Source organism: Hetaerina americana, unplaced genomic scaffold, assembly GCF_022747635.1.
Source record: "Hetaerina americana unplaced genomic scaffold, ioHetAmer1.1.p SCAF_11, whole genome shotgun sequence".
Taxonomy (NCBI): Eukaryota; Metazoa; Arthropoda; class Insecta; order Odonata; family Calopterygidae; genus Hetaerina; species Hetaerina americana.
The window spans coordinates 15,581,953-15,600,568 of NW_027286181.1; the positions used below are offsets into that span (position 1 = coordinate 15,581,953).

General features: G+C 38.1%; 1 protein-coding gene across 1 annotated transcript in view; it reads left to right on the forward strand.

The window, feature by feature from the left end:
* Window positions 1-1,310: 1,310 nt before the first annotated feature.
* Window positions 1,311-18,616, forward strand: part of Ac78C (adenylyl cyclase 78C) — a 481,022-nt gene continuing 463,716 nt past the window's right edge. The window contains exon 1 of the mRNA XM_071599443.1: window positions 1,311-1,576. Within this exon, the coding sequence (XP_071455544.1) occupies window positions 1,509-1,576 (68 nt within the window). The 5' untranslated portion in view covers window positions 1,311-1,508. The remainder of the gene's footprint in view (window positions 1,577-18,616) is intronic.

The window sequence follows — 18,616 nt, forward strand, 5'->3', positions numbered from 1 at the left end:
CCGTGAACTGTTGTGTTGGGCGCGCCGCTCTTCCTCCCGTTCCGTCTCCTCCCGTCTCTTGTCTTGTGAAATGAAAACGGACGCGAATTGTACGCGCGCGCCTCTCTGAGGAAGAGGTTCCGCGTCGATCGACGCCGAGGAGACGGCGGTGGCTTTTAGCGAAGCGCCTATGGTTCGGCGGGCCGCTTTTGACGAGTTTCGGAAGTGTATCCCTCGAAGGGTGTTTTTTTTGGTTTTAAGTCCTGCTGCTGCAACTAACTTCAAGGAGTCGTAACGTTTGGTGCGGCGAGTGGAAGTTTTGTTTTATTATTTATTTTAACGACGCCGAAGTTAATGTCACCCTGACAATGGATTTGACATCCCCAAGTGATATATACATATATATGTGCAAACATTTTACTTCTCGTCGGCGTCCATTGCTTTGAAGATTGTTCCTCATAGGGAACAAATTGTCGATTCAAGCAACGTCTTAATAGTTTCCCGGTTGTGAATGGGAATCTTTATTGTTCGTGGAAAAAAGAAAGAAATGCTCTGGTGACTTCGTACTTCCACAGAATGGGATATTTTGGGTGAAGGAATTTTAAGATAAAAAATAATGTCTCTACGACATTTAATATCACCCTTAGTGTTTAACGAACCCGTACTGCGAATTCGGAAAATTCATTAGAAATGGAAACACTGAGAAAAAAGATAGATGTCAGTTGTTCTTTTCCTTAAAAATTAAACTTTGAACTATTGTCTTCTTAGGTGATACCCTTCCGTATTTATTTATTCCGAAAGGAATTCTTCGCCTGCACGAATTCGTTTCTAAATCTCGCGAAGAAAACGTTTACTTTAAACCCCCACAACCCCCTCCTCTCTCATGAACGAGTGTATATACCTTTTATTTTCCCCTTTCGACGATGCGACTCTTAATTCTTTCCACCAGATCGATCGCTGATATTGAGTGAGGGAGCGGTTTTAACGCTTCGGGAAACTTCCGTAGACGACCAACCCCCCCATCCTCCCCTTTTCTCCCCATCCTAACCAGCAAAGTTCTTTTGGGAAGCGCTCGAACATATATGATTCTATTAACTCGCCCCATTTGGTGGTCGACCGGCGGGTGTTTTTAGTAGCGCGTAGCAAAACTTAAACGCCTTTGAGTGTGCTCTTCGGAAGGGAAAAAGAAAGGGGAGAAGGGCGGGTGAGAGGGAAGGGCAGAGGAAAACAACAGAAGAGAGGGTGAAACAGGGAAGGGAGAGTGAGAGAAAGCGAAGAAGGGGAGAGAAGAGGGGAGTTTTTAGTGGGCACAGTTGTGCAAACAGCGGTGTAAAAATATTGAAGGATAACCCGCTCGGCAGCTGGACAGTGTCAAGCGATGAGCCCTGTGGGCTAAAGGTTTTTAATGGAAGGGAGTGAGGGAGAGGGGATTGAGAGTGATTGAGTGAATGTGTGTAAGCGGGTGAGGTTTCTCTGCATCGGTTGTGGAGTGATACCGAAGTAGAAGTAGTAGGAGGAGGAGATCATCAATGTATTCGGTGCCGGAAGAGGACGAGGAGGAGATAGAAGACGAAGATGAGGAGGAGTCAAGCTCAAGGTAAAGAAATGGATCCGGAGGAGGAAAGATGAGTCATTCCGTCCCATTTGATGTTTCCCCCTAGCCTCATTGTAGGTAGCAACTTTTTTCTTCTCCCACTGTGCTTTCTTTAAGTCGAACGCGTATTTTCACAAGGTCAGAAATGCGGGCATTTTTCCGCGGATGCCTTCGAATCGTCTCTCTCCATCGTTCGCCTGTCCCGTTGCCCCCACGTGTATTACGATACAGGTCACTTATCCGAGGATGTTAAAAACAAATTACAGGCCCCAGTTTATTCTGATAGATCAGATCACGTACGTAAGATCAGGGAGATAGACAGTGGAACGAATAGATTTAAAATGTCGTTTTTTCCTCGTATCATTAGAGGTCAAAATAGTTATGACTTCAGGCGCGAAGGACATACTTAGTATTTTTCAATATATTTCTCTTAAGTTACAAAAGTTGTTTTTCTAGTTGTAGGTCCATATTCACCTACATCTACATAATAGCCAGTAAGTCACCATAAGGGCGTGTGGCGGAGGGTGTTAGGTAACCACCCGTAAAAGAGAATTAAGACACATACAAAACCAACATATTTATGCACACCTACACCCACAGTGGCGTATATATTTATGCAAAAACCTTTTCAACTTTCAACCGTGCAAATACATAAGACTATCAACTATAATGCACCTCATAATGTAGTACAAATTTATCCAATAACGTGAAAGTTAGAATTGAAAAGTGAGAAGGGGAAATTCCACTACCACATGGACATGCAACTCATGGTCTCCGCCCCCAAGGACAGGTATGGAAGGTGACACACTGCTGAAGGCAGCGGAAGCGACCCTTCAACAGAGACGAGGGGTGAAGGGATATCTATGAAAAAAATAAATCAGGGTCAGAAATACTATAAAAAGCACTACATTATTTAGTGGCAGTACCATGCGGCCATATGGGAAGGGTGTTGACAGCTAAACACACGAGATAAGTTAAATTTCTTGCTGCTGTGAAAGTGAAAGAAATTACCGCTCAACCCCAGACGATTAGTTTCACGTAATTCTTTCATTAATATAACATGATATCATCAGGAGATCATTTTCTGCAACACCAAATACTTTCCCTCTACCTTGAAAACTGCCTTCATAATTGGAGGTAGCAAAGTGAAACGAATATCAAAATTGTTAAAAAGTGAGGTGGCAAATCATTTATCTATCCCTTGCATTACTTTGACGATAGATATTCCAGTCTCCAGTCATATGCATAACTATTTATGTTATATCTCTCTCCGTTTAACAGTGCACTTATCTTGGTCAAAATACATCTACACAGTACCCAGCAAGCCGCCGTAAGAGCGTATGAAGGGGGGTGTTGGGTCACCAGCTATACATGCACAATCACTACACCGCTACGCATATATCAGTTCGATCATACACTTGAACAAAGTTAATCACACAAAAGAAGGTTCTTACATGAAAGAATATTCAATAACAGGATATATTCAAATGATGCGGGAACAATGTTATAAAAGTGGGTGAAATTCGTAAAATGAAATTCATGCAGGTTATTGGAAAAACAAATATGATCTCCAAATACTAACGAACTCCTTCGTGCCTCTTATATATTCTCTCAGGTGAAAAATATACATCATACGTAAATACTGGGAAGGTAAAAAATTTTCTTCTCCGGCAATCTATGGGTTTGGTGAGTCAAAGTTGACTGTTGAGGCGTTCGAGCTGGAAGGAAATGATAGTTGGTGATGCGGTTAACAATATTAATTCCACGATCTTGGTTTCGTCGCTGCGCGGCGTCATCATCTGGCATCTCCTTATGATGTTGCGGCATGATGAAACGTTTGCATCGGCATAAATACTGTATTATTCTCATAGGCTATTAATCCGAAGGTTAAAATCTTATTGTTCTCCGAGTTAGTCACTTTATCAGCCTCTTCATTCACTTGCCGACGATCTCTTCCATCTACTGAGCTTACGTTTGTACTGTTCGTTGAAAGTGTCCGCCTGAAAATCCTTCTTTTTTTCCTCTGCATCAGGTACAGACAAAAATACATGCAAAGAATAATTTGATTTCATAATGAGGAAGCATTCCATCAATATCCACAGGATATTATTCCTTTTTCAAGTTTTTACGCCATGGAAGTTTCGATTTAAAATTTTTAATTAATCACATGTAAAAAAAATATGCGCATGAGATATGCAAATAGTCCTGGTATTAATTCAATTGCAAGGGAGAATAGGTTTCCAGATTGAACCCGAAAATAATTAGCGTAGTCGCTCTATGCTTAAAAACCATTTATTATTTTTAAATAACTATAGTAGAACTTCTATTAATATTGAGGATATTGGACGAAAGAAGACACTTTGCCTTTCCACATAGAACTTTTATGTGGAAAAGCAAAGTGTCTTCTTTCACATGAAGGATTTTCTCCATTTCACGCCTGAAACTGTGTCATTTATGGAGGAAGTTTATTCGAAAATTTATTATTGCTCGTCGAATCCCAACCAACTTCATCTGAAGGTTGCGTGCTATGCTTTCTCTTCCCATACTGTACTTAATATTTCATTTTTGATTTTGGGATTGGCAGCTGGGCCTTCATTTTTTTATCATCTTGTTCTGAAGTTCTTTTATTCCTTTTTACTCCTACTATATTATCAAAACCTTATTTTCTCCAAAAAATAACAAAAAGTTGATGTGAAAATTCTCTTCCTTACCATTTATTTCCATTCGCTGCAATTTTTTCTTGATCAGCAACTGATGAAGGTTTGGAACGTTCTTGATATCCTTCGTACAACTGCTTCATTTGAAGTATTATCCACTATAGTTTTCGTTAATATATCTAAACTTTATCGACATGGTAGTGTGTGTGTGCCTGTGTGTATATATATATATATATATATATATACACACACACACCTACACATACATATCGATGATGAAGAAGCACTCTCGAGAGCAATATAACACTTGGAAGGCACATTCGAACACAAAATATATATAGAAAATATCTTAAATGTGAGTGTCCTTTAACGTATTTTCTATGTATAAAGCAACAATAATAATACAACGTAATGTCAAATTCACAATTTCATCTTTTTTACTGATGTGTTGCTAGTGCGAAACTCCGATATTGTTTATTAAGAGGTCCACTACAAGAATTCCACCGAGAAATTTACTTCAATTTCATAATTTTTTCATCTTTACGATAGTTTGTAGTATACCAAGTGGAATATGGTGTAGTAGGTTCACCATGTTAACTCTAGAAAATAGAAAATTTATTGGGGTGGGGAAAGTCCATAGAGACACGTTTCGTTTGATTTAATCGACATCAAAATCCATTGACAACCTTGGATATACCGTTTAGGTCTGTGCCAGGGGATGAATTCACAGCAGGCATGCGCAGTACGCCAAGAGTTGCGGTGAAGTACCTTGCATGAAAGTTTGGTGCTTTTGAAAACAGTTGTCGTTTTAATTAATAATTGGTAAGATATTAGTATAGAAAATTTCTTTTTTTGTAAAATATCACGCATAAACATTAATGTGCAATGATTCCAGCTTGCTTTCATCTCATCCTCCTCTTCCACAAACTCTCTCGAAGCTACCAGTGAATTAATTATTCCATCTTCACATTGCTTTCTGTTCCTGCATTTAGTCTTTCATCTTCAGTTAATCTTCTTTGAGATGAAAGGCTTTTATTTGCTGGGACGAGAGGAAATTGTGCCATCACATTCCATTCTTAAAATGTGTAATGGCATTTGAGTGCATTCAAGGAATATTTGTCAATACATTTAATGCTGTCACTCTTAATGTGCATCGTACCCGACCAGCCACAAGGAGAGCGTGTGAGAGGGAGCCACTACCCATTAGCATGAGTAGTGAAAAGAGCAAGAGTGATGGGTGTGCTCTGTAATTAGGTCGGTATGCCCCTTGACTCGCGAAGAAACAAGGCAAGACTAAGGCTATTAGTAAGGGGGCAAATTACCCAAGGTTACTTGGAGTTTTGAGGAAACTACTATTGACTCGCATTGCATTCTCATATTGAACTACTAGAATACCATAATAGAGATAGATACCCGAACTGACTGGTTCGATAAATACTCGTTCTTCCCTAGAATCATATATGGCCGCAGAACAAAATCATACTTAACCAATCCTGATTTCAAAGTTCAAAAAAGCATAATACGAGAATAGAAATACTCGTAAATAGAAACATTTATTAGGACACGCCCATTAATACATGACATGGATTGACAAGTATGTGTGTATATATTTACATACATATATTTTTCCTTTTATAGTTGATCATTTACACAATAAGAACTGACGTTCAGGGGTATCGTGCAGATGTTTTGCCTAGTTTAATGGTTGGAATTTGATATGATTTTATTTTTGGATAGTTTAGATGATATCATGCGATTTTCTTTTATGTTTTGATTTTGAATGTTTTGAAGAAGGTATTTTTTTAAATACGCATAGCAACAATTTCCAGTGGCTCACAACCAAGGATTTTCAGTACTATTACGATTATTTCTATTCCTTGAATTCGATTTGGAAAAGTCTTCCTGCTCGTATGTATATTCATGGCAATTATCATGCATCGCCTGTTATCACACATCGCCGCTGGTTTGTGGCTAACATCAATATTATTTCGGACATCGAGATAAAAGCGCATGAGCGTTTGATTAACGAAATGTTCATTGTAAGACCATGCAGCGATATTAAGTACGGGAAAGGTGAACTGCAAGCCTCACGTATAATTCAGCGGCTTATTGACTAATATCCAAAATTAACGCGGCAGAGGGAGGGGGATACGGAGTGCAATTTCTCATTAACGAAGCAAAAAAGTGTATTTGATCGAATCAGTGCATTACCACGGCGATATATGTGTATCCCATTTGTTAGGGGAGTTCATTATTTTGTGGAAAATTGGTTCGACGGGATTGGATGGGATTCAATGCTTTCATCCCTACGGGGCCCAAGGCGTTAATTCGTCATGCCTACGGGAAGAGTAAAGGTTCGGTCGTATGCAGCTCGACGGCGCGATTGGATGACCTTTCCACCAATCGGAGTATGAGAAACAGTCTTGCTGGATAAGGTTGGGATCATAGATGACAATGGTTAGGCTTCCGCCGCGACGTCTCTTTCACGTGCGCGGAAACACAGTCTTTTGTTCGTGTAGTTCCGACGAAAACGCGAAAACCGTAATAAACTCTCGGAATTTGAATTTAGTTTCCGACAAAAGGTGTTATGCAATCGTTATCACATGTGCTTTTATGGTATTGAGCGTTGATGAGATCCCTAAATGAAAAATGGCAGAGAATTGAAGGATTTATTATTATTATTATTAACCTCGTTAAATCATATTAGATTTTATAGATATTTGATAATGATTGATATTGACTTATATTTTATTGTTTCATAGTGCTGGTGAACAATATCTTCTGGTGGCCTTTCAGAGAGTATGCATTTACCCGTCGATCATATTTAAATCCCGCATCGAATTCAGTCTCCAAATCAAAAGAAACTTCACTATACACTGGAAGAAAACATATTATCCTAAGAAACTGACGTATCAACAGTGAAACTGGATTATTTCAATTGAGATCTGGAGATTGTTCTAGCAGTAAATAAAGCAATGGCAAATGCAATTAGACCCAAGTCAACTCTTGTTTTTGCACTTGTCTAACAAAGTTATTTATCATTAACTATTTATTCATGACGATTAAATAAATCTAAAAGCAAAAACTATATCCTAATGGCTTTTCGTTAACATTTTCTAAGGGTTCGAACCCGAATTTGCGCAATCAAATGCAAAATGGTGTTTATTGTGGTATGGACGAGCATTAATGCGCATTATTTTTGACTTTTTACGACAACTCAGCACTTACCTCATCATAGTTGAACACTTAACTCTACATTTGTTTCTAATAGGCTATCGTAGGATCAATGTTATAATAATGTACCACGGCAATATCCAAGCTAGGCACAAATTACTATGAACTAGCAAAGAAAGAGGATCTTGAAAGGTCTCTATTCTTGGTTAAAAAAATAGCAGAAAAGCACAACCTGGTCTTCAACGCATCATATCTATACGTTGAAACAACAGTAATCAAATATTAGTATAGTTCCAAATTTATCTGTAATTCCAAAAATAGGGAGAACTATATGTGGAAACGAATAAAAGTCCTTGGGAAATTCATAAAATTACTTAAATTTGCGGAGGATGTAACTTCAGTTTGCCAGCCAGCCAAGGCGTTGCAGAGCATTGCTGAATGAATTTTAAAATTCATTTTGATAGGTACGGGGAGGAGAATTAGTGTAAAGAAAACGAAAGTTATGAGTTGCAAGAAATTGCGGGAGATACCGCGGCAGTAACTTTTAATGGAGTCATCCGCAATATGTGCATTCCAATGCAATAATTTTAGAGGGTGAAAATAATTAATGCGAATCATTTTTACACTCTGAAATTATTGTATCATAAAAGTTATGAGGTTTTCGTGAAAAAATAAAACTTAAACCTTAGGTGGGAAGAATTAAAGATGGAACATAATGTTCACACAAGCACCTCAATTAGGGATCGGGATACCACTGAAAAATATCTATCACCTCGAGGATTCGACCCCGGACCCTCGGTGGAAAGCCAACACGTTAGCCGCCATCCCAATGTGAAAGGACTTATAGTTCAACAATTTGGGTTTTAAGTGAGGAGGCTTGGGATTAAATTGTTTTAGTTTGTATGTGTAGATATGTATATTGCGGGAGAAGTGGATGAAATTGGTTTGGAAAAGTCAATTGCGAAAGTGGAAAGCCTGAAAAAGCTGAATCGAAGTTCGAAAGACCTTAAGATGATGTTGAACAATAAGAGCCTGGGTCTTAAAAATTAAGTTTGAAGAATGGAAAATTGATACGAAGCAATTAGGCGTTAATTTAATTTAAAATTATTCTGAAAAATCATCTCGGAGATATTTGAGCGTTTTATGGTAAAAGCAGTGGAAGATTCAGGTAGAGATTTCCATTAGATGCCGTAATTAATGACCTGGGAGGATAGAAGTATTGACTATTTGTGGAACGTACTACTTCTCTACGACCAAGGTGTCTGTAATCTTAGAGAAAGATTTACCATGTTGTGAAGTTTCTTCGTATGATAAATATATAACAATAATAAAGTTATTTTAGAGAACAACTATTCCGATAGATCGAGGAAGATTTTGTTTTGTTACAGTGGATTAAATATAGTATTGACTAAAATATTTTCTGAATCTCTTTAAAAATACGAAATGTTGGTCCCATGTTTTTTGCTGTTTTAATCTTGAGTTATTTTTATAATCTCCTTTAAAATATTGAAAAAGTGTGATGAAAATGTTTTAAATATAATAAAAATTATGACCTCTCCGTGTACAATTTGATAGCCTTATTAACTTGAAGCAATAATATTCTTAACTTATACTATACATGAACAGTTACACATGTTGTATCACTTACAGGCCTTAATATCTTTTTAGTTAAATTATAAAGAATCATCGTACGAACTCGATAGATGTGTCTTAGGAAAGGAAATTAAATTAGCTTTAATTCATTATCGAAATATTTTTTAGATTCAAAATCACGAGAAAGTTTGCAAAATATTGTAAATATTTCTATAATTATGCGCTATTTGAAATGCGTCCTCATAGTAACCCGTGTAATTTTGAAACGATAAAGGAGAAATACACCCCAAATGAATAAATGGAAAATAAGATATTTATTTACGCATGCCGAACTTCACTTTAATGTTTATTTTTTTGTTTGTATTTATTTATAATTATTTTCTATTAAACTAATGTAATCAAAAGTACAGCGATTAAACGTACATAATTCCTATAATATTGATTATTTTATAAAAAACTTTGTTTGGGAGGAATTTTTTTAAATCAACTACATTCTAATGTTTTTATTTTTTCTTTCTTATTATTTTTGGCAAAAAGAGTGAGGGAAATGAGGATATTAAGACGGTTAGGTAACCATATGCTTCCCGGGTCTCCTGGTGTACATGTACAAGTATTGGCTTTTTTTATTTACCCTTGGTCATAACCTAAATCCACTCTTAATTAGCAGCAGTACTTTTATGCTCTACATTTCAGTTATCTCAATTTGTATATAATTTTATTTCTATTCCTTTTCATATCACGGATTTCCCGTTATCTTTAGATAGTACATAGTACACCTCTTGTTGTTTTTCCACGACGAAAGAAGGAGGGAGTATCAAATGCATTAATATGAATTTTATAAAAATATGCTCCTAACTTTCCGTCATGTTTTGAATGCAGAGCAATACATATTATGGAAAATCCCTGTAAATTAATACGGAATATTTTTTTCGCTCGGCAACCTTACACTAGTTTCATTCCCGCCGAAATCGTCGTCGTCATTAATTAATTAAATGCACTAGTGGACGATATTTTGCTCGTTAAATGGCAATTGCATGGTTTCTCTGCCGATACAGGTAGGTTTATCTGTAACCGCATGCAATAATGGTTCGATAAGTAATTACAATGATGTTCAACGAGGTGCAGTTTTACTATGAAATTGTTCAACTTTCTGTCGATCTATATTTATTACCCATTAAATATCCCGGACATTCAAAATATCAATAGTAATATTCGTCTTTCATTAGGAACACTCCATTTCTTGTCTTTATTAAAAAAAATATGTCGGAAGCGGTGTGGAAAGCGTGAAAAACCCATTTGATAATAACATCGTCAAACGATATCCCTGTTTCCAGAGAAGCAATTTACGTGGCGCATTCAAACAACCGACTAATTAGGTAAATGTCATGGCCACAGCATTTGACTGTAACCTTTATCGGTGACTCTGACATTTTTTTTAGCCCTATGGGTCCGAGATTAATCCTGTTTTATGTGCATATAAATCTAATCTTAACTCCCACATTTGCGGAGATGGAGAACTATTTTTTCTCTTAAAAAAGTCCTCTTTTCTTCTTCTCTGCGGCCTTCTCTCAGGTCTTCTCCTGGTCAGACCAGTAGATTTTTGGTGGAAGGAACCTTATGCAACGTCACCTAACTACTAAAGTAATGCTGAATAAAGAAATACATTTAACAATTACGGTTTCCATTTTGGTAGGTTATGCAGTCTATTAGGCGAAAAGGAAAACCAGAAGTTGGAGAAGAGTCCCTCGTTCAAATCTGGTAGTGTCAATACTGTAAAGTCTCAGCTAAACAGAGACTGCGTGATATTTCGAGTATTAGAGAAAAATCACCCGATTGAAAATGTACGGGCGGGGAAGAGTACCCCTGTCTCTTCCCCGCCTCATGCAACCACCCACGCTGCAAATTCTGCTATCTCCTAATACCGTCCTTCTCCCTTACTACCAAATCCCAATCCGACGCCACCTGCACCTCAAAAAACATTATATATCGCCTCTCCTGTAACTTCTGCCTTGGCTTCTACGTTGGTGAATGCACGACCACCCTTACCCTCTCCATGAATAACCACCGATTTTCCACCAAATACCCACCCTTCCTAAAATATCCCATCCCTACTCACACTGCTTCCCACAACCAATCTTTTGATGACTGCTTTACCGTTTCGGTGATTTGAAACTCTTCCCAAATCTGCTAGTATCATAGAGGTGAGAACCCGCGAGAGGGTCTCCAAGTCATTTAATATGACCGGGCTGAATGCATCATATAGCTGCCTACATATCCCCTCCCACCCCGTTGTTCATTTCCTATTGGTACCTTACCTGTCCTTCCCTCACGCCTCTCCTGCACATGTCCTCTCCGCTCTTCCCCGAGAACGCCATTCTAATGACGACGGTCTGGCCGTCAAAACGTCAAAACTACATATGTGAGTATCCCTTCTTTGTATTTCTATGTTTTAAAAATCTACACCTGAGTTTTTATATATTTGTGCGTTGCCGAAGAGCGTTCCATTTCGAAGAAAAAATATATATATATATATATATATATATATATATATATATATATATATATATATATATATATATATATATATACATTCAAACACGAAATCCCGCCAAACGGCGAATAAATACTCATATATACAGAAACAGATATAAGGAAAAGGGATAGGAACACATATAAAGGACGAACACAATAGAGGTGGGGAAAGCGGAATCGAACGGATCACAAGAGTAAAAATATTTCCTCAACCGGGACTCGAACACCGGATCTTTCCACTTGCCGGGCGGATGCTCTTAACCACTTGAGCTATCGAGGATAGTCAATTTACCCTGAGATCCGTGGGTCTAATATGTCGCCAAGCGCCCCGATTCTTTCAGCCAAGAGATGGCGTCAGGGGGCAGTTTCACCCACCAAAGGAGAAATAGACAATACACAAGGAAAGGAAAGGACAGTGGGTTAGAATTCATACAACATCATACAGGAAAGGAACAGTGCGTTTCGTGGCACGCATATTTTTACTCTTGTGATCCGTTCGATTCCGCCTTCCCCACCTCTATTGTGTTCGTCCTTTATATGTGTTCCTATCCCTTTTCCTTATATCTGTTTCTGTATATATGAGTATATATATATATATATATATATATATATATACCGGACTACTGACCGGATGGTCCCGGGTTCGATTCCCGGGCAAATCTCTGGGCACCTGCAGCTCCACCCAAGCTGCGTGATTTTTTTGGTACTAGATCTTCCTGCGAAACCATAACCGGCACGGGGAAAGGAAATGGCTCCCCTACCCTGATGTGTGAATTTCACGTCGTCGGGGTTATTACTGGGCGAACTCCATCACCTACTAGACCGACCTTTGGGTTGATTACTGTGTTTATGGTATATATATATATATATATATATATATATATATTTATAGCAAAGTTAAATCGTTATCAGGAAGTAAGAAAGGAAGAGCTATGCTAACAGTTAGAGATAAGGCGGGTAAGGTTGTAGTTGACGCAGGAAAGATCCAAGAGAGATGGAAGGAGTATATAGAAGAACTGTATAGTAAAGAACTCAGACCAACAAAGTTAGACATTGAAAAAGAAAATGACGTAGAGGAAGACAGCTTAGGTCCAGGCATACTAGACAATGAGATAGAAAGGGCATTAAGGGAGATGAAACTAAATAATGCCGTGGGGGTAGATAACATTCCCGCGGAACTTTTAAAATGCTTAGGAAAATGTGGGAGGAAGAGGCTATATGGGCTGATCCGTATTATTTATGAGGAGGGAATCTGGCCGGAAGACTTTGTGAGATCAGTTTTAGTTCCTATTCCGAAAAAGGTAAAGGCCACGTCATGTGAGGACTATAGGACAATTAGTTTGATATCCCACACAGCTAAAGTTGTTCTCAGGATCATAAACAAAAGGATAGAGAGTAGGGCAAATGATTACTTAGGGGATGATCAGTTTGGGTTTAGGAAGGGAATAGGTACGCGTGATGAAATTGCAGTAATGAGATTATTAATCGAGAGGAATATAGAGCACAACCAGGAGGTATTTGCCTGTTTCGTAGTTTTCGAAAAAGCGTTTGATAGAGTGAATTGGGAAAAACTAATGAGTATTCTGCAGAAAATAGGAATAGATTGGAGGGAAAGGAGGCTAATCCGCAACCTGTACATGTCTCAGACTGCTCAGGTGCGGGTGGGAAACGGGGAGTCAGGATGGGCAGTGTTAGGAAGGGATGTAAGGCAGGGTTGCCCATTATCACCGTTGCTGTTCAACCTGTATGCAGAGGAAATGATCAAAGAGGCATGGGAAGAACTCGAGGTAGGAATGAAAGTGGGCGGGGAATTCGTAAAATCAGTTAGGTTTGCTGATGACCAAGCTTTAGTTTGTCAGTCAGCCAAGGGGCTGCAAGCATTGCAGAGTGAATTGGAAATTCAGTGCAACAGGTATGGGATGAGAATCAATATTAACAAAACAAAGGCTATGCGATTTTCTAGAAAGAAAAAGGCCAAGCTTAACATTAAAATAGGAGGGCAGAAACTACAGCAGGTAGAACAGTTTACGTATCTCGGTAGTGTTTTGGACCAACACGGTCAAAGTAGTAGGGACGTAAGGAGAAGAATTGCGCTAGGCAAAGAGGCTTTCACAAGGAGGAGGGAGTTGATGACTGGGACGTTGAGTAAGGATATTAAGAAAAGACTCGTAAAAACTTTGATATGAAGCGTAGCTATGCACGGTGCGGAAACGTGGTCATTGAAGCATCAGGATAGACGTAGACTGGAGGCTTTTGAAATGCGGGTGTGGAGAAGAATGGAGAAGGTGAAATGGGCAGAGAAGAAAACAAATGAGGAAGTACTTGGTATGGTGGGCGAAGAGAGGGGTTTGTTGGGAGCAATCCTATGGAGGCAGGAAAAGTGGATGAAGGGGGTGTTGACCGGCAGTGGGATGTTGAAGACTGTGATAGAGGGTAGAATGTTGGGCAAAAGAGGAAAGGGAAGGAACAGGATAGGGATGTTGGACGGGATAAAGGGAGGAAGAAAGTACTCAGAGATGAAGAGGGACCTGATATAGAGTAGGATGGATTTTGTGTTTTGTCAGGAGCAATACAATATTTGTTTGGTAGTTGTGTCCATCCAAAAACCTACCTTAACCGGTGGATTACCTTAAAAAAATATATTTATATATATATTTCATATATATATATATATATGAAAAGTATGTATAAACATATATTAAATATAAATAAATGTGGGTCGCGGTATTCCAGTGGGTAGAGCGTTGGACTGCTGACCGGAGGGTCCCGGGTTCGATTCCCGGGAAAGGCACTCTGGGCACCTGCAGCTCCACCCAAGCTAAAGTGATTTTTCGGGTACCAGATCTTCCTGGGAAAACAGGAAAGGCCCGGCACAGGGAGAGGAACTGGCCCCCCTACCCTGATGTGTGAATTTTCACACGCCGTATAGGGCTTAGTACTGGGTGATCTCTAGCATCACCTACTAAACCGACCTTCGGGTTGATTACTGTGTTTATGGTTTTATATATATAAATACTTACACGTATATACCCACATTTAATTGTGGTTATTTCTGGTATCTAGGTGACAAAATATGCATAGAATTCTCGACTGCCACGGAGAAGATCGGTATATGAGAGTAGTTCCTCTTATATTGGTAATGTTATCAAATTGTGTGGTCTTAGAGTGGTGTTTAAAATACGGGCCTGAATTTGATGAATTGTAGTGGGCTGGAACGACTGTAACTCCATTAGATCAAATATAATGGTGACTTGTTCAAACTTGTATCGTCTCTCCAAATGTTACTGAGACTGGCAGCTATTGCATTGTCCTACTATTGCATTGGCATTTTCTACTTTTTTGCATTTCATCAACTCTGTAATTGCTGTGAAAGATATATTCTACAGTGTTTTATCATATTTTTAAATAAATATGTACTAAGGTACGCTTGGGATTATTTTCGAAAGGGAACGATACCAAGCGTCAACTTCCAGATACCTTCGTTATTTCATTTTCCTAAAATTCTCGAGCTCCGTTTCTTCGGGTGATAACCATACCTTTGCAAGTTTTTCGTTTTGGCAACAGTATTTCCTTTTCTTGTTCAAGGCTATAAGACCCAAATACTTTGCTTAGTTCTCCATCAGTCTTGAATGCTCCTTGCACGATATGAATTTTCGTAAGTCACTGCTCAACTCTTTGATGAATTCACTCTTTCAATGTCATTTGGCTTCATTCCATTTTTACTGCTTCACATTCGGCCTTATATCATCCGGCAAAAGTTCTCTAAAAGGTGTCCTTCCCACAGTTTGCGCCTTCCTGGTCTACCATCAATTTTTTCTGCTTTCGTATCCAATAATGTTTATTCTCTTCAAACTTTCTCGGAAGTGTATTCCATTCTGTCATATTTACTATCAGAAAACTTCTTGGTTTCAGGCGTCTCGGAAGTTGTATGCATCCATAACATAGGAATTTTCAGCGTAATTTTCACAAAATATTTGTTTTCCCAATAGTTAACTGTATCGTACCTAGAGAAAAACAAGATCAATATGAGTATTGGATCAGATGAGTATGGGATAGTAATAAATCACTAGGCATCGAGAATAACAAGCGAGAAATAGGCTGGCTAATTCTATGATTGAAGTTAGAACAGGGTACATTTTTGGGAAGTATTTTCGATGAGGCTGTGTTTAGTTATGGGCAAATGAAAAGAAAAATTCTCTCGCTTAAGAATCTTTTAAAAATGGGCTGGAGTCACTGATGCTTATCTTATGAGAATTTAAAAAAATACACTAATGTTTAGTTCCCGTATGGGGCGTGGTATTATACGGCGGAGTTAACTAGTCTCAGAGGCAAAAGGAGTAGTATTGTTAGTAGTTTTCTTGCTTAAGTAGCAGAGAAAAATTAAGAAAATAAAATGAAAGGAAAGGAAAAAAATATGAGAGACTTCTAGGCATGAAAGAGGTAAGGGAGAAGATGGATGTAGGGAGAAATTCTAAGAAGGAAGGCCTAGTGAAGAAAATATTGTGAGAGGCAATGGGAATTCTGAAGAAGATGATAAGTGGGGAGAGTGGTGGGAGGAGGAGGTTGTGTGAGGATATGGATGGACATTTTTATTTAGATTAAAGTAGGTAGGAAGCGTGATAACTTAGAGAACTAGTTGGTGCAGTTCTTAAGGTCTAAGGACATTTTGTGTTAGGCTAATCAGGGCCTAGAAGTACAATAGTGTGTAGCCTTAGGATCAATCAGAAACCTACAGCAGTCAGACACGCCTCACACTGCGATTAACCCTTCTTCAATTCTGCATACTTCCTCCCTCCCTTCATTCCGTCCAACATCCTTGTCTTGCATATTTGTCTTCCCTATATCACAGTCTTCAGCATCCCGTCGCCAGTCAATGTGTTCTGCATCTATCTTTCTTGTCCCTTTGGATTGATCCCTCTCCTTAATTCAACCAATGAACTTTCCTTTTTCTATGATGGTTACTTTTCACAGTGTTCTGACATTATACCCTCGATTACAACCTCACGGAACAACATTTAATTTCGATTTAATATTATTACATTTTTCCTGTGTTTCATATTTACGGCCAACAATCCCACTCACTATCCACCCTTCTTACTCTACTTAGCGTTTCCTCGCTTGCTTTTCTCTCAGTCCTGTCCACCTTCTCCATCGTTCTCCAAGCTCTTAATTCAAAAACCTCCACGCCCAGCATCTTGTTTCAACGATGATATTTCCGCGCCATAAAAATCTGCACTCCAATATAAAAATTTTGAAGAGCCTTTTCTACACACTCTTACTCATCCCTCCTGTCTTCAACCCTTCTATTTATGAAAGTTCCTTTGCCTAACCTAAGACCATCTTGGTCAAATTCCCTTCCGAGGTAGATAACTTCTTTTAACTGCTCTAAATTTATATTTACCAGAGAAAATTCTTGGAAACTTATTACCCGAAAAGTTTTTGGTTGTGGACGCCTACAAAGCATTTAAAGTGAAATAGTTTATATATTCCAATAAAAGGTTATTGAAAATTATTCCATTCCAAATTTTACCTCTTGAAAGCAGTTAGGAATACGAATATGAAATTAATTATCCTCATGAACGGGACACATTTAATTCGTTGGGAAATTAATTTAGTCTGTATGATTTAAGTATACGTAAGAATTAAATCTCCTTTCCAATAGAATTACTAGTTTTGCTGTCATCAATTGTGATTACGTAGTGCCTGTGGTTGATGACGACTGAAATTGCGTATGACACATGCCAATAATGCATATACAAATTGCACGAGAGCTCAAGTTTTTCAACTTCGGAAATGGAAGTTTAGAGATCAATATTTTGTATTTTTTTCATGCCTTATTCAAGAAAAAACTACTTTTCTGATTGAATTTGGTTCTGAAACGTACCCGGAAAATGCTTCAATTAATAGAAAATCAGTGGTGTTTCCAGCCGTTCATTCCGATCTAGAAATGAATAGCAATGAGATCATCATTCTAAAGGATTGTGAATCAGTCATGCAACGGATTTTTCATTAATTTCACGTATTCCTTTAAATCCAAGGTGACAGAGAGGAAATTAGAATCAGTGGAAATATTGTAATCCATTTTTCATTAGAAACCTAGTGATGGAAAATAAACGGTCACATGCATTGGGCAAAAAAAGAAAAATGTTCAATTGATCAAAATGTGTTCAAAGAGATTAAATAAAAGAGAAAAGTTTGCATTGGCTAACATTTACCACTCTATCACAGTCTTCAACATTCCATCGCCAATCAAAATTCTTAGCATCCATCTTTCCTGCCTCATTTGGATTTTTCCCAGCGGTACCCTGTTTTTGTCTCCCTCAACACCTAGCACTTCCTTGCTTGTTTTCCTTTTATTGTGCTTTAGAGTTTTTAAAAACGTTTATGCGATAAATAGATATTTATATTTCTGCAAAAACTTGTTGGATGTACGCAAAATTCCGTTCCATATCGAAGTTGAGCGTCAAAATGATGCATAAATTTGCAGACTTTGACTAATTATGCAAAGATAACTCAACAGATTCACACAGCAAAATTTGCGCGTTCTCATTTACATTTAGCTAAACATCTTTGAGATACGCAAATTGAAGCTTAAAAGAAAAATTAGAGCTGAGAGGGGTAAAAATAATCCTTAGATCAACCTATTGAAGTAGATGAGGCCATGCTTAAAGTAATCCTGATGATGATACGCAGCATCGAAACCATGGTCGTGAAATATTAAAGCTTTATGGTGGAAATGTTAAGTTTTCCTTTTGCCCTCATAATGAAGGAATTCTACAAAGTTAAACCTGAAACTGTTATGTTTAATTTATTTGTCTTTGAAATTGTTGAAAAGATGCCATTTTGAGTTAAATTCTACCCAAAAAACACGAAGACCATTTTTCGGCCAGACTAATGGTGAGTAATCGAAGCGATACTCAGCAAGTATCCCAGCCTTAGTTAATAAGATTAAGTGCTCTAGATATTTCACTTAAACCAAGTTTGAAGTGCTTATTCATGAAATTTTGTATTTCCAGCAAGTAAAATGCACTCCCAAACTGAGAAACATAGTCATAAAAAAGCGTGTGCGCATTATGGGTCTTATGTG